This window comes from Bos javanicus, chromosome 26 (genome assembly GCF_032452875.1).
Source record: "Bos javanicus breed banteng chromosome 26, ARS-OSU_banteng_1.0, whole genome shotgun sequence".
NCBI lineage: Eukaryota > Metazoa > Chordata > Mammalia > Artiodactyla > Bovidae > Bos > Bos javanicus.
Genome location: NC_083893.1, coordinates 20,135,400 through 20,149,481, shown reverse-complemented (window position 1 = coordinate 20,149,481; position 14,082 = coordinate 20,135,400). Strand labels below are relative to the sequence as shown.

Genomic DNA, 14,082 nt, shown 5'->3' with positions numbered 1-14,082 from the left:
TCTAGGTTTGTCATAGCTTTTCTTCCAAGGAGCAAGTGTCTTTTAATTTCATGGCTGCAGTCACCACCTGCAGTGATTTTGGAGCCCAAGAAAATAAAGTCTGTCACTGTTTTCATTGTTTCCCCATCTATTTGCCATGAAGTGATGGGAACACCTATTAGCTGTGCATTTGTTGCTTAACAAGTCTGAGTCTCCATTTTCTTATATGTAAACTAGGTATAATAATGAATTGTATCTACCTCTCAGAGTTATTCAAGATCAGTGAGATTTTCCTGAGCACCATGCCTGGACCATAAGATATCAATAAATAGTAGTCATCATGGACAAATACCCAGGCAGCAGTGACACAGTGGACTGGCTGCTGTAGCTTCATGCTTCCTGTCCCATTATGGTGGAATGAATTTTTTTTTCTTTTTTTTCCTAGCTATTAGACTTTAAGGAATAGTTCTCTCAGAAGGGAGGAATAGTTCTCTCAGAAGGGGAAAGCAGGCATTGAAATGACAATGATTTTCGGTGTTTAATAGACGGAAAGGGAGTCAATAAGTTTGTGACAAGCTAAAAATGAGGAAAAAGCATAGGAGACTGGAAAGAAATTATTATAGTCACAACGACCATCATTAAAAAGTATCCTGACTGTATGTTACAAAGTAGAATTTGGCCATAAACACAAGATATATCGTTAGTTCCAGTCACCAGTCATAGTACCCATATTGGTCACTGGCATATTTCCATTGCTCTGAGATGAAATGATAAAATATTATAGTGATTTTTCATGAAGCTAAATTTATTCAGTTTACACACTTGCTGTTTATTTTGACATATCATTTCAGCTCTTTTTTGGCAGTTAATGTCCTTTTCTTTTGGGAAAAAATAGTAATAAGTAGTTGATACATTTAAGGTTCTTACTAGACAAAATAAAAATTTGGCAAATATGTTGGTTCTTCCACACTAATACTTATTTTGAAATCCTATTGTTTAGAAATCACTGGACCAGTTAATCTTCAAGATTTCTTACAAATATGGAAACTTAGACTCCCAGAAAGCAAAATAATTTATCTATAAGGACCAAGGACCATTCAGTAACACCAGGCAGAGCATTTCCAAGGAGAGATTTCAATGCATCTAGTTCCCAGTAATTCATATTTTATACAGTCCCAATTCTTATCCCCTTGGAAATTAGAATCTAAGGCAGAAGAGAGATTGTTATCACCTGGCACACAGAAGATAGGATAGAAACATCAATATACGCATTAACAATGAGCTACTTACAGAATATAATTAGGGTTAGATGAGAGGTAAGATAAAAACTGTGATATGGGGAGGGAGGTCCTATTTGGAAAGAGTAGCCCTGTGGAGAGTTATATCCAAACTAGACCAAAGGACTAAGCAAGTCATCTCAGAGTTAATCAGGACTATCTGGGACTCCTTAAATGTTATTGAATCACTTTATTTGCCTAGATGTCCTCAGGCTGGACATGGCTAGAGTTTCAGTGGCCAGGCTAGAGAGATGGTTTTCCTCAGGAAGTAAGAAAAAAAACACTGTTTTGTTGGGTTTGATTTTTATACTACATAGAGGTTCTGGTGAAGACACTGAATACGGGTTAAAGTAATTAACTAGGCCACCGAGAAATTACTGAATGGTTGGGTTACTAACAAAAACTATGGATAAAATTTATAATTAAGCAGATTCTCATTATAACCAAGTTCATTCTTAGTCACAGGAATAGCTATTTTTGAAAGGTATATTAATTATAGACATCTAGTGGGTGAGTCGGAGAAGGCAATGGCACTCCACTCCAGTACTCTTGCCTGGAAAATCCCATGGATGGAGAAGCCTGGTGGGCTGCAGTCCATGGGGTCGCTAAGAGTCGGACACCACTGAGCGACTTCACTTTCACTTTTCACTTTCCTGCATTGGAGAAGGAAATGGCAACCCACTCCAGTGTTCTTGCCTGGAGAATCCCAGGGACGGCGGAGCCTTGTGGGCTGCCGTCTATGGGGTCGCACAGAGTTGGACACGACTGAAGCGTCTTAGCAGCAGCAGCAGCAGTGGGTGAGTGATTTCTTTATTTCATTCAGGTGGTCTTCCTCTGGTCCCGATTAATGTGGCTTCTGAAAGTACATTCACTTGTAATCCAGAAGGTGTTTAAGCCCTTGGAAAATCTGACTCCTTGTTAAAAATATATAATTAGTTTTAATTTTGAGTATAAGCAATGAACTAATGGCTTCTGAATTTGGAAGATAAGTATTTCCTAAAGGAGATGACCAGAAAAATGCTAATAACTGGGAAAACAAATTACTGAAAAGAAACCTAAAAGTTTACTGTCACAAATAAAACTATGCATTTATTTTCACATTCTTCTTGAGAGCAGTCTATGATTTTAGTGTGCTGAGCATGATTTGATTTACCATTAATTTAGCTCACAGGCATTTATTGAATACCTACTAAGTGCCTGGTTCTGGCGATACAAAGATAAGTAAAAACCTTTGTTCATCAGGCTGTTCCCATCTCTAGGAGTTGCTCAGCGCACATTTAAAAATTACAATAATTTCTATTGAAACGCACACTATACTACACACCCTTACATAGAAGCACACACATATTTTCAAGGATCTAGACGTGTTAGACATTTTTAGGAACTGTGGGAAGCAGGTCTTAGGGCCAGAGATCACCTCTAATCCTTCAGTATATTAACATCTTGGTTTTAAATATCATCTTTAAATAATATGCTTTGGTTCCCACCCCCCCCCCCCCAACTTTGGTCTCACTTTATGCAGACTTCCTAAAAGGTCTTCATGGCACTTCCCAGTCTAACCCACCTAAGCTCTATTTCCTGGTTGATTAGTTTGGTAGAAGTGCTTCAAGGAACTTCAGTTGAGGGGAAGGAGGAAGAGGTAGGTTGCCATTTTGCTGTTTTTTGGTGGCTGTGATGCTGCCCTTGGCTCACGAACCCTTGGGGAAAACCTTGGCTCTGCATTTTAAGAGTTTTGCATGTTTGATACCAGTAGGCCCTGGGAGGCTCATGCATTCCCCACACCACATAAAGTAGTTCTCTTCATCTGCCAAGTAGAAGCCCCATTTTATTCCAGAAAGAAGCCGAAAGGTGGAACCTGACAGTATGACTGCAGCAAACCAGGTCTGGCCTCTCTCTCTGACTTTAACTGGGGACCTAGGGCTCAATCCTAGCACCCTGGGAGGTGCTGTGGGTTGGGGATCCATGAACCAGGGCGGGTGGTGCACCCTGCAGCTCTTGGCTGTTCTGGAGCATCCAGGAACTAAGTGTGGGAAGATTCTGGCTTTGGCTCCCGACTAAGTTTGGAAACCTAATTGTGTTACTGTTCTGTTCTGGCACCAGAAAGGTGTAATTCCCGGTGGGAGGGATGAGCCCAAGGTTGATATAGAGGTGGGGCTGAGGGGGTGGCTCTGCTGCTGCAGTGGAGTAGTTAACCAGTGGCTCAGATGGGCGCAACGCCTCCCAGACTAGGCAAGCATAGACAGGGTTGCTTTGACTTGGCCTAAGTCAGTATATAGTGAATCCCCCAAGACATTTTGGCCTCAGCTGCAGGCAGATGGGAACCATGGACAGCCTTTTACCCACACGGGCAGATAAACCTTTTGATCTGGTCACTCTGTGTGTTCCTTCTGGCCAGTCTTTGCCCTATGGAGGTCAGAGGCGGCTTCTGTGTGTCTGCCCAGCGCCTCGCAGAGGTCCATACTTGGATCCATGGAATCTCCCTTTGCTCTCTGTGCTTTGGCAGGAATCACAGTCGCCACTGCAGGACCCCTCTGCAACTTAAGCAGCCTTGCTCTCGCTGCTTTACCCCAAAGAGAAGGGCCTGGAGGAGTCGAAATGCCAGACGCTGTCAGGGCAAACAGGCGAGCGACTGGTGCAGCCTCGACTCCATGGCGCAGGGGCTTTCGCGTCGGGGTCGCAGCTAGAATCGCCCTCCCCAGAGCCTTACTGGGAGGGAAGTAAAAACAAGACGTCCCGCCCGTACCCCAAATGTTACAACGGTATAGTTTCGATCCCTCCCTCCGCTTCCCGAGCCTAGAGGGTTAAATCAGGAGGGTACAACACCACCCCTTCCTCTTACTTCCCGCCTCCCCCCCTCCACCCCCTTACCTTTAAAAAGTTAAAAAATGTCTGCAGTCGAAATCTCTTAAAGGGGCGGTGCTGGTGAACGAGTACTCTTGGCACGAGTCTCTGAGAAGGCTGGCTAGGGGCGTGAGTTCGCTCCACCAGCACCAAAACACTGAAGGGAAAAAAAAAAAAAAGAAAAAAGAAAAAAGGGAGAGAGAGCTCAAGAGAGGGGGGGAAAGGAAGGGAAAAAAAAGGGGGGGGGGGAGGCAGACAGACACACACTTTAGATAAGGACAATTAGTCACCAGCGAGACCCTGTAGGAAGAGAGGTTTAAATCAGAGGGATTTAATGAGGGTGCTCTGTGCCTTCCCTGAAGCCATGCCCTCCAGCAACTCCCGCCCCCCCGCGTGCCTAGCCCCGGTGGCTCTCTTCTTGGCTCTGTTGCTCCATCGCTCCCTTTCCTCCCAAGCTGGAGACAGGAGACCCTTGCCTGTAGACAGAGCTCCAGGTATGAAGGAAAAGACCCTGATTCTACTTGATGTGAGCACCAAGAACCCAGTCAGGACAGTCAATGAGAACTTCCTCTCTCTGCAGCTGGATCCGTCCATCATTCATGATGGCTGGCTCGATTTCTTAAGGTAAGGCAGGGGCTTCGATGGATCATTTTTTTTTTTTAAAGTAGCAACCCCCACCCCTTCCTATCCCCCCATTCCAAAGGGGGAAGAAGAAGAAGAAGAAGAAAATACACCAGGCGGATCTCTCAAAGAGAAGAAAGGTTTTCTTCCTCCAGGAATATTTGCTGTTAGGCTGTAACTGGTGATTGAGAAAAGCAATGTTTTCTATTAAGATGCACATGTTTGCAATGCAGAAGGCATTTCAGAAACTTATCAGTTATGACTGAAAAAATGTTGTGCTTACATATATCCACAATTAGCCTCCCGGACTCCTTCTGAAGAGAAACAAGAGATTCAGGGCAGTTACAAAAGCGAAGAAAAGGTCTCGAGCAACAAAGACCCGAGAGGAATGGGTGTGTGTGAGAGAGTGCGTGTCTGCGTGTGTCTGTGAATGTTTAAGCGGGATTCGCACGAAAGTGGAATTTTCCACGGAAAGATCGTTTCGTCAGTTCTCTCCCACTTCCAGACAGAAAATCAATCTAGGCAGAGGCTTGAGCGGTAGGCAAATTGGTTCGGATGTTTTAATTTTATATCCTCTGCTATCCTCTCCAAATTTAAGGACTTTGAAAGATACTTTTAATAGACCGAATGGTCCCCCAGTCCCTCCTCCTTAAATCTGCGGTAACTGCACAGCTTAGTTTTTCTTGAAAGAAAGAAAGAACCCTCGCTGCGGTCATAGCGTAAAAAAGGAGAGCGGAAAGGGTCCTAGAAATACTCTAGGGATGTTTCGGAGGTCTGAGTCTCGCACCGATGGATTAGGAAGCCAGGAGATTTATAATCGTGGATTCTACATTACTTTAGGGCTTGGACTCTTAATTGGGGCGCACCCTCTCCCCGGTTATTACTGTTCAGCAGTTAGGCAACCACGATCCCTTCACAACAGGGAGAGAGTTGCATTGTAAAAATAAATAAATTGTCTACAATGTCGAATACAAATGTTGAGTTTTAAAAAATCCCCTCCAAATTGGAGCTCAGCTGTGGGCTCCCTCGAAGAGCTCCGAGCGCTCTCAGTCTCACTTCTCTGCCCTGAGGCCGCGTCCGCCGTGCGTCTTTCGTGAGTATCTTTCACTCTCCGCGAAATTCGAGTTTGCTTCTAGTGTGCGCCCGCCCCTCAGTTCTCCGGGTCTCTCCTGCCCTCGGCCGGGCGGGAGGACGCTGCAGGTAGCGGGAAGCGCAGTGTGGGGCGTTTCTTCCACGTGGAGCGAGCGTTGCGGGAAGGCTGAGTGCTTGCTGTTGCGGCTGCCGAGGCCGTTTCGGTTCCTGCCCGCGCCTCTGCTGGGAGGGCGGGAACAACTCTGCGCGGCCCGGATTCCTCTTCGGCAGCTCTTCATGCAGCAGCGCGCGTCTTTGAGCTCGCCCGGAGAGTTGGGTGGGGTGGGGGGCCGGCGACGGGGGGGCGACTACACTCCCTACTTGCATCGCGGTTCTCCAGCTGCGCGGACTCCTTTGGAGTTCTTTTGCTTCTTATCTTAAAAACAACAACAAAACCTTTACTGTTCTCGCTAAATGCTTGCCTCAGAAAAGACTGTGGAAGGCGGCTTTTCGGGAAAGAAGCCGTGGCGGGGCGTATTTGCATTGGCTGTGCAGGCTTCCGGCTGGATGGTTGTTGGAAACGCCGGTTCCGCGGGGCCGGACTCGCGCGACGGTCTCCTCTGCCAGCCGTGGGCCCACACGACGCCCGATTGCGCCCGCTTGGTAACGCAGTCCTGGAGTCCACGGCCAGGGTATCCTTCTCCCTACTGGGACTTCTCTGGGCGGCCACAGCTTTTGTCCCAAACTCTGAAACCGGAGTCTCCGTTGTTCCCCCACCCCCCCTTTCCTATCCACCGTCTTCAAGATGCTCTTTAGTACCATTTGGATTTGCATTTTCAGAACCTGAACCAGAAAAGCGTTAAAAATAACTTAGAAATCCGAAACTCAATGGCAGATGCCCTTAACATTAAGCGTATCCGCATTGCTCTTCTCTGCGCCTTCCCTAATTAGCTTTTGGCTTTTAAAAAACCTATTTATGGAAATCCTGAACCTAAATAGCTGTAAATGCCATTGTTCTGATGCTCTTCAGAGTCTGCTGCGACGCGCACGTTCCACATTTCGGCAAACTTCACTTTCCTCAGAGCTTCCAAATGATCCCAAGTGGGAATGGAAAAAGATGGAGCCCAACTGGGGGGGGGGGCGGTGTGGAGAGAAGGTCGTTACCTTACCTGAGATCTGGCTGAGTTATTTCAGGGACCGAAGAGACCTTGCTTTTACTGTGCAAGGGTGTAGGGAGTGTTCTCAGAAAGACAAGGATTTGGGAGATGCATGCAGTTGTTACAAGGTAGTGGAAAAGGAAAATCAACTGGCGTTGAGAAAAAGAAAAAAGAATCAAACTTGATGTCAGATGCCTGGTCTGAGAGAAAGAAGGCGGGTTTCACCTTCCGCATAGAGGTTGCGGTTGCCCCTGGGGCAGAGGAGGCAGATTCCCTCTTTCAGCCGAGAAGTTTGGCAAACGTCGGAGCCCGAGGTCCCTGCGCTGCGCGACTCCTTTCGGAGCGCTTTCCCGGCAGGGGCAGAAGCCCAGCAACTGCGCCTTAGTCCAGTATTCTCAGCAGAAGCGTACCCCCACCTATGCACACACTGTTAACAAACAGTCTAACTCTTTGTAAATACTGCCTTACGTGAGCACCGTCGGGGTGCCTGAAGGAGAGGGCCACGACCAGCTGGGCGCAGGAGGCGAAGTGCCGGGTCCCTCGGCCCAAAGCTAGGCGGGCTAGGGTGCCAGGCGAAACTCCACAGAGAGTAGAAAGAGGGATTTGCTGGTGCCCTGCGGCCTCTCGCTTGTCCCCCGTATCCTTTCCTTTCTCCTTCTCTACCCCTGCAGCTCCAAGCGTCTGGTGACCCTGGCCCGGGGACTTTCGCCCGCCTTTCTGCGCTTCGGGGGCAAAAGGACCGACTTCCTGCAGTTCCAGAACCTGAGGAACCCGGCAAAAAGCCGTGGGGGTCCCGGCCCGGATTACTATCTCAAAAACTATGAGGATGGTGAGAAACTTGGTTCCCACTTTTGTTGGGTGGGTAAAGTTTGGGGAGTGCAGGGGAGCAATCTGTGTGTGTGTGTGTGTGTGAGGGGGCGTGCAGATTTGGAGGAGGACCAGGTTGGAGCTCACTTGAAAAACTGGTAGCTGTAGGCGAGGGGACACAGGAGTGTGGGAGTTCTGAAGTGATGAGGTAAAGGGGGCTCCTCAGGTTCTCCTTGTCCAGGCTCCTGGCTTTTCTTGGGCGGATGAGTCTCAGACAGAGGCCCAGAACTAGTAGCCAAAACTTCTGGCTGACTAGTCCTGTGGGGAGAAAGTTCAAGGAATTTCTTGAGAAAATTCTTCCAGGTTCGTAGGCTGTTAAAGGGTCAGGGTCACATTTCCTTCTTGAAATTATAGGAAAAGTTGCCTTTTGTTTTTCTTATTCCTTGCTTTCCTGAGATGAGGCTACCGGTCTTCAGCCGTTTTTGAAATCCACTAAAATTTTCTGGAACAATCCCTTTTAGATTGGTCCCTTGTTGGAAAGGTTTGAAAATCTTTGCAGTGAGTTCTCCTTTAGACTGCCTAATCTCAGAATCACACTTTCCCACCCCCTAAATTTCAAAATGGGGTTATAACTGCCAGCTTTTCCTGCCAGGATCAGAGTTGAGTGCTGGAAGGGCTTTGAAAACTCTGAATCCCATTCTAATATGAGAGGCCAATTTTTTTTTTTTTTTTTTTTAAATATACGAACAGTCTCATTTTTACTAGGGAAAAGTGAAAATAATATTTTTAAAAATTGTTTAGAGGGTTTGGTTTTAATATCAATGAACTTTCTTTGTGGGTAAAATAGGCAAGATGGCAATTGTTGGGTCTTCAGCCACTAAGGTAGAAGATTAGATTCTACCTTAGATTGCATAGAAGAAGCATTAGTGTCCATTCCTGGAGGACTATCTCTGCCCTGCTGTCCCTTTTCATATGTGAGCTACAGTTTTATTTTTAAAGGGCTCAGGGACATGTTCTCAGAGCTCCCTGGATTTTGTTACATCTTGTCCTTATAAATCAGCAAAACGAGGAAAAGCCTGTTGTATTTTCTGGGGCTTTCACTGAACAGGAATTCTGGAGAGTTGGGATCTATTTCAAGGTTGGCTGAGAAACTTTTTTTTTTTTTTTAAGTGTCAGATGAGAAAGAGGGCAAGGCTGAGGCTTCTTGAGTTTGAATCCTGAATCAGACTTACTCTTTTACAACATTTGCCAAGTGTGTAGGTGTTTAAGACTACATCTTTTCAAAGGTAAATGTCATTACTATGAAAATGTGGATTGCAGGTAGACTTTGCTGTCACTCAGCATAAAAGGCTGAAAGCTAAAAGATAATCCCGAGCAGCAGCTCTGATGGTAATTTGACCCAGTGCTTTTTAGCTCCCAGGGTCACTGTCAGCTTTGTGTTCAGGTACAAGAAGGGAGGATATTAATGATTTTCCTGATGAAACTGCTCTTCTTTGAGTCCATTTGAACTACTTCGTCTTTAGTTTGTGAAAAAACTTGTAAGAGTCCCAGGAACCACTGTGGGGGATAGTGGGGGGGGCATTATAAGTTTAGGAATTAGCCTTTTTCTCCAAAATTTGTACCTAGGGTTATATTACATATTCACTGAGAATGGGAGATCTGTTTAAAATGAAGGTTACAATTTGTTTCCATTTGTGAAAGGAGAAAGTGGGCATCATGGGGAGAAAGGAAATTGGTAGAAGGCCGTGCTCCATAAAACTTCATAGAATTAGGAAAAAATCAGAAATAGAAAAGATCTAAGAGGTCATCTTCATTCTTCCCACCACTTCAGGGGCCAGTACAGTATCATTCCATATGGAATCCTTTTCTTGTCTTGTCCAACATGGTATTAAATATCTCTAGGAATGTAGTTTTCACCACTCCTGTGGGAGAAAGTTCTTTTGTCCCATAGGTTTTTGTTGGTAAATTTCTCCTGAATTTTCCCTTTATATTCTCCAAATATGTGAATATTCCTTTTTGCACTGTTTTAGACATTTATCTTCAAAATAATTTCTTTGTTGTGAGTGTCAGCTTCAAAAAACAGGTTTCCTCTTAGCTGTTTTTTTATCTAGACTACCTGGATTTAATTCTTTTAAAACTTTCTTTAAAGTCAGTCCTTCCAGACACTAATCTGTTTTATTGCTCCTAGCTGAACTCCTTTTGATTTATGTCTCCCTGGTAATAAGATGCTCTGAACTATATCAGTATTTGAGGCCTTTGCACAGCTAAAGAGAGTAGGAATGCCCTGTTTCTGTCCTTTGATGCTCACATATCCTTAAATCACCCATATTGTCTTGTTACATGTTGTGTTGCAGAATTAAAGGCAAAAATGGTTTTGGTATAGGCTCAGCAATTTTGTAAATATTATACTTCAGTCATCACTTTTCATCTAGTGATAACTATCATCATAATGAGCCTCATAAAATAATTAGGTTTTCTCAGTAAATGGCTGTGTAATAGGGTCATTTGGGCATAAGTACCTAATTTTTTAAAAAAAGAGATGTATTGGCTTAAACATAGTATAGAATAATGACATACATTTTGAATAATTAGATATAGCTACTGGCACATGATGAAACTGAGTGACATAGGGAGGAGAATATGGAATTTGGATTCAGAAAACCTGTATTTCAGGCCTGACTCTATCACTTATGAATATGTGGCCCTGGGCTTGCTGCTTCTGTATAATATATGGATGATGATAATACCTGCTGTGCATTGCTTCTGTGAGGGTTCTGAGAGGTAATGTGTATAAAATATTTTGTCAACTGCAAAGGCTAAATATGAAGGCTAAATATTCCTACTTTTATTAAAGGCAGCTTCAGAAAATTTATAATATATATATATTTAATATTTTAAAGTGGAACTAAGAAGTAAATAAAATACAGTAGACCAAAGAAGAAAGACCATAGAAGAAAGGAGATAGAATTAGGGAATTGTTTGAGAGGGTTAAGAAAATGTAGGGAGAATTCTCTTTAAGAAGTAGAGGTGGAGAACATAAGAGTGATTATTTTTTTGTGTGTGGTAATGAGAGAAGAGACTAATACTTGGTTTTGTTATATACTAACATTTAAAGGAACTGATACCCAGCTTGGGTAATGTACACTTTTCTGGTTAATGCATTCATATTGCTACCTTGAAGTGACTTTTTGTTTTTGTTGTTTTTCTCTGAACTAACTGAGCAATTAGCAAGTCATGTGGCCTGTATTTTCTGAATACTTTTAAAGCATTTTAAGGCAGCTGCATTTCCTCTTTCTAAAGTCACTGTTTATATATCACTTTGGGAACTTCTCTAGTTAGTCCTTTAATACAGTTACCTATTCCACTTTAGCTTAGGCAACTTGAATTTCATACAAACATGATGGAAGAAATGAAAATAGGAAATAGGATTATTCTTCATACTTTGGGGTCTTACCCTGTGCCTAACTTCCTTTCGGTTCTATGTGATGTTACGCTATTCTTGCTCCTAACAAAGAAATCATAGGTTAATCTTTTGTTCTTAAATTTATTTTGCTACAGTCTGCTCCTCTTTGTTATATATTCAGTGTGCTTTATTTGTATGCCTGTCTCTTTACTGCCATAATCATATCTTTAATCAAGGTATATACCATTTATTGTGCACATCAAAAGCCAGTTTAATATTTTTAAAATATCATGTTCATCATGTCACTCTTTTGCTGGAAATCTTTTGATTAGTTTTGGATTGCTTACAGGAAATGTTCAAACTCCTCAACTTGCCATTCAAAACCTTTTTAAAATCTCAGCTTATCTTTTGTACTCTTATGTTTTCATATACCTTTTATTGCAGCTTTGCTTGATTTTCACTGTTTCCTTAAAACACCTTTATCTCAACCCCTTGTGTTCAGCCATTCTGTCTGTGCTTTAAATGCCTTTTTCTTGGCTTTGTTAAAATCTTACAACCCACTTTACCCAATTTTGCAAGTGCCCCTTATTTCCACAAGCCTTTCCTGAACAGGTCATTTCATAGTTATCTTTTCTTTCTTTGGACGGTTGCAGCTTTCTTTCTTTTGGCCCCTTCTGTCTTTTACTTTTTAATAGAATGTAAATTATTAATAGGAAGGGACCATATATAATTGTTGCATATCCCAAAATGTCTAGCATTCTAACACAGAGTAGAACTTCAGCAAATATTTCTAGATGCCTACTAGGTTAAAAGCATGTTAAAGGCACTGGAAAAATGGAGGTTGCCAATGAAGAAATGTGTAAACACATACATAAAAATTCTATTCATTTTTTACCTTCAATGCATTTTCCCATGAAGTCCATTCTTAATATTTATTTAATGACATACTTCATTATTTTAACTGTGTTCTCTTTATCTTTGGTAGTCTAAGTGCCTTGGTTTAATACTGTGTGTTAAATCAACTTTACCACCTGATTTAAAGCCTTGCACTGGAGTCACACTTTTTTTTTTTTTATCATATCTGTTTCTTCTTTGCCTTTACTTTAGTTTTGCTTGGTTGACCTTTTGTAGTTTCTACATCTAATTTTCCAACTCACAGTTTAATAGTACCTTTTCACAAATTTAAATGTTGTTTTCAATTTTCATTTCCTGAGAGCTTCTGAAATCCTAAATAATGAATGTGGAGTACACTTTGTAAACTCTAAGGCACTATACAACTAATATTATTGTTCTCCTTTCTCCAGGAAGTTTTCCTAGTTTTAGTAGAGGTGAGGTAGTTAATTCTTTGTCTTTCTATTCTCAGTCCATCCATCAGGACATATGACATAAGAACAGCACAACTGCCAAAATACATATTTGCCTTGAACATACACACTTTGCACTGTCTCACTTTATTTTACATAAATGTTTCTTGAAATTCAACTATGTTTAGCAAGTCTTTATTGATTACCTGATCTGTGTTTAGTTTGATGCTGGACAAAATGGCAGATTATCAAACAAATAAAAGATACAGTACCATATCAACATTAGAGCACAACTGTAATTATTGCTGTAGGCAAGATCCACTAATCAGTATTAAAATAAGTAGGCGTAGTTTAAAGCAAAATGGGATATTTGCATAGCATCAAACATTTCTCTCATAGTATTAATTAATTATTGTGGTGGTTTTAGCATATGGCCACCAATTCTTTGATACATTTAGGATGTGGAGCTTCTGTTCTCTGCTTGAGTGTGGGCTGGATTTAACAACTTGTTTCTAAAGAAGAGAGTCTGTAAGGGGGAAAATAGTAACTTTACAGTGGAGAAGCTGTCTGATGTCATTTCAACAAAGTGATCAAGGTTAACATCAGCAGATGAGTCATGTTGATATCATGTATTCCCTGATATCATGTGATGAGAGGACACTTTACCTTTGTGATATTCTCTCCTCAAATCCATAACTCTCTGTAAATATGAGAAAACACTAGTCAAATTGAAGGATACCCTACAAAATACTTGACCTTTCCCCTTCAAAAGACATTGGCCAGCTATCAATGATCTAATAGCTTGTTAGTGAGATAACATTTGACAGGGAAAATAGAGATGAGTACTGGCTGGACTTACGTGGGAGTTAGGTTGGGCCTTGTGAAATATAGAGATGAGGAGAGAAGACATTATATTCAAAGGAAAGAGCATGAGGCAAAGCCGAATTATGTGTTTGGGCAATATTACCCTATTTACCACCCTTCCTAAATAGAAGGTACATGTTAGAATTATCTTAGTTCATATTGCTAGAAGCATAGCATTTCTTTTTATAGAAGCCTATTTGCATACTTTTGTTAATTCAGAAATGTGTATAATTTAAGTTATGAAAAGCACATACTAGAAAATATTCTAAGAATATTTTCTTAGAATGAATATTCTAAATGAATAGAATGAATATTCTAAAAATATTCATTTTTCTCGAATGTCTAGTTTGGATTTAAAGAAGTTCTAGTGTAATGTATTTTTGTTAGCTTCAAAATATGTAATTACAAAAGAAGAAAGTACATGTGGAAGAGTAAAGTTTGGTTGGGTAAATCCAGATCAGATGATGGGAATGTTGAATTTTAAACATAGTAAAATGGAATTGGCCCTATAGGAAAATAGAGGCTATTATAAATATTTTTACTCTATTGGAGAAGGGAAGGACATGTTTTCAACATGGGCAGTGACCCTTGCCCTTCCCCATTTTTTTCTAAATCATTGCACACATTCATATATTTTAGCTAAAGTGTGTTACAACTGCACTTGATGAGGTTTGAGTTATGAAGCATGTTTGAAGCACAGATAATTTAAAGCTAAATTATTAATTTGGTTCTTATAGGGTATATAAAGTAAAGGTTTT

At 41.9% G+C, this 14,082-nt stretch overlaps 1 protein-coding gene across 7 annotated transcripts in view; it reads left to right on the top strand.

Moving 5' to 3' along the window:
• Positions 1-4,335: 4,335 nt before the first annotated feature.
• The window catches only part of HPSE2 (heparanase 2 (inactive)), a 716,285-nt gene continuing 706,538 nt past the window's right edge, over positions 4,336-14,082 (top strand). For 5 of the 7 annotated variants that reach the window (XR_009733773.1, XR_009733772.1, XR_009733771.1 and 2 more), the window contains exons 1-2: positions 4,336-4,721; positions 7,618-7,775. Coding sequence is in view for 3 of the 7 variants with exons in the window: in XM_061403062.1 (XP_061259046.1) it covers positions 4,432-4,721; positions 7,618-7,775 (448 nt within the window). In the remaining 4 variants the exon portion in view is untranslated. Of the gene's footprint in view, positions 4,722-4,779; positions 5,812-6,168; positions 6,482-7,617; positions 7,776-14,082 lie in introns of those variants that run through there. The other 2 variants (XM_061403065.1, XM_061403064.1) reach the window with 2 other exon arrangements.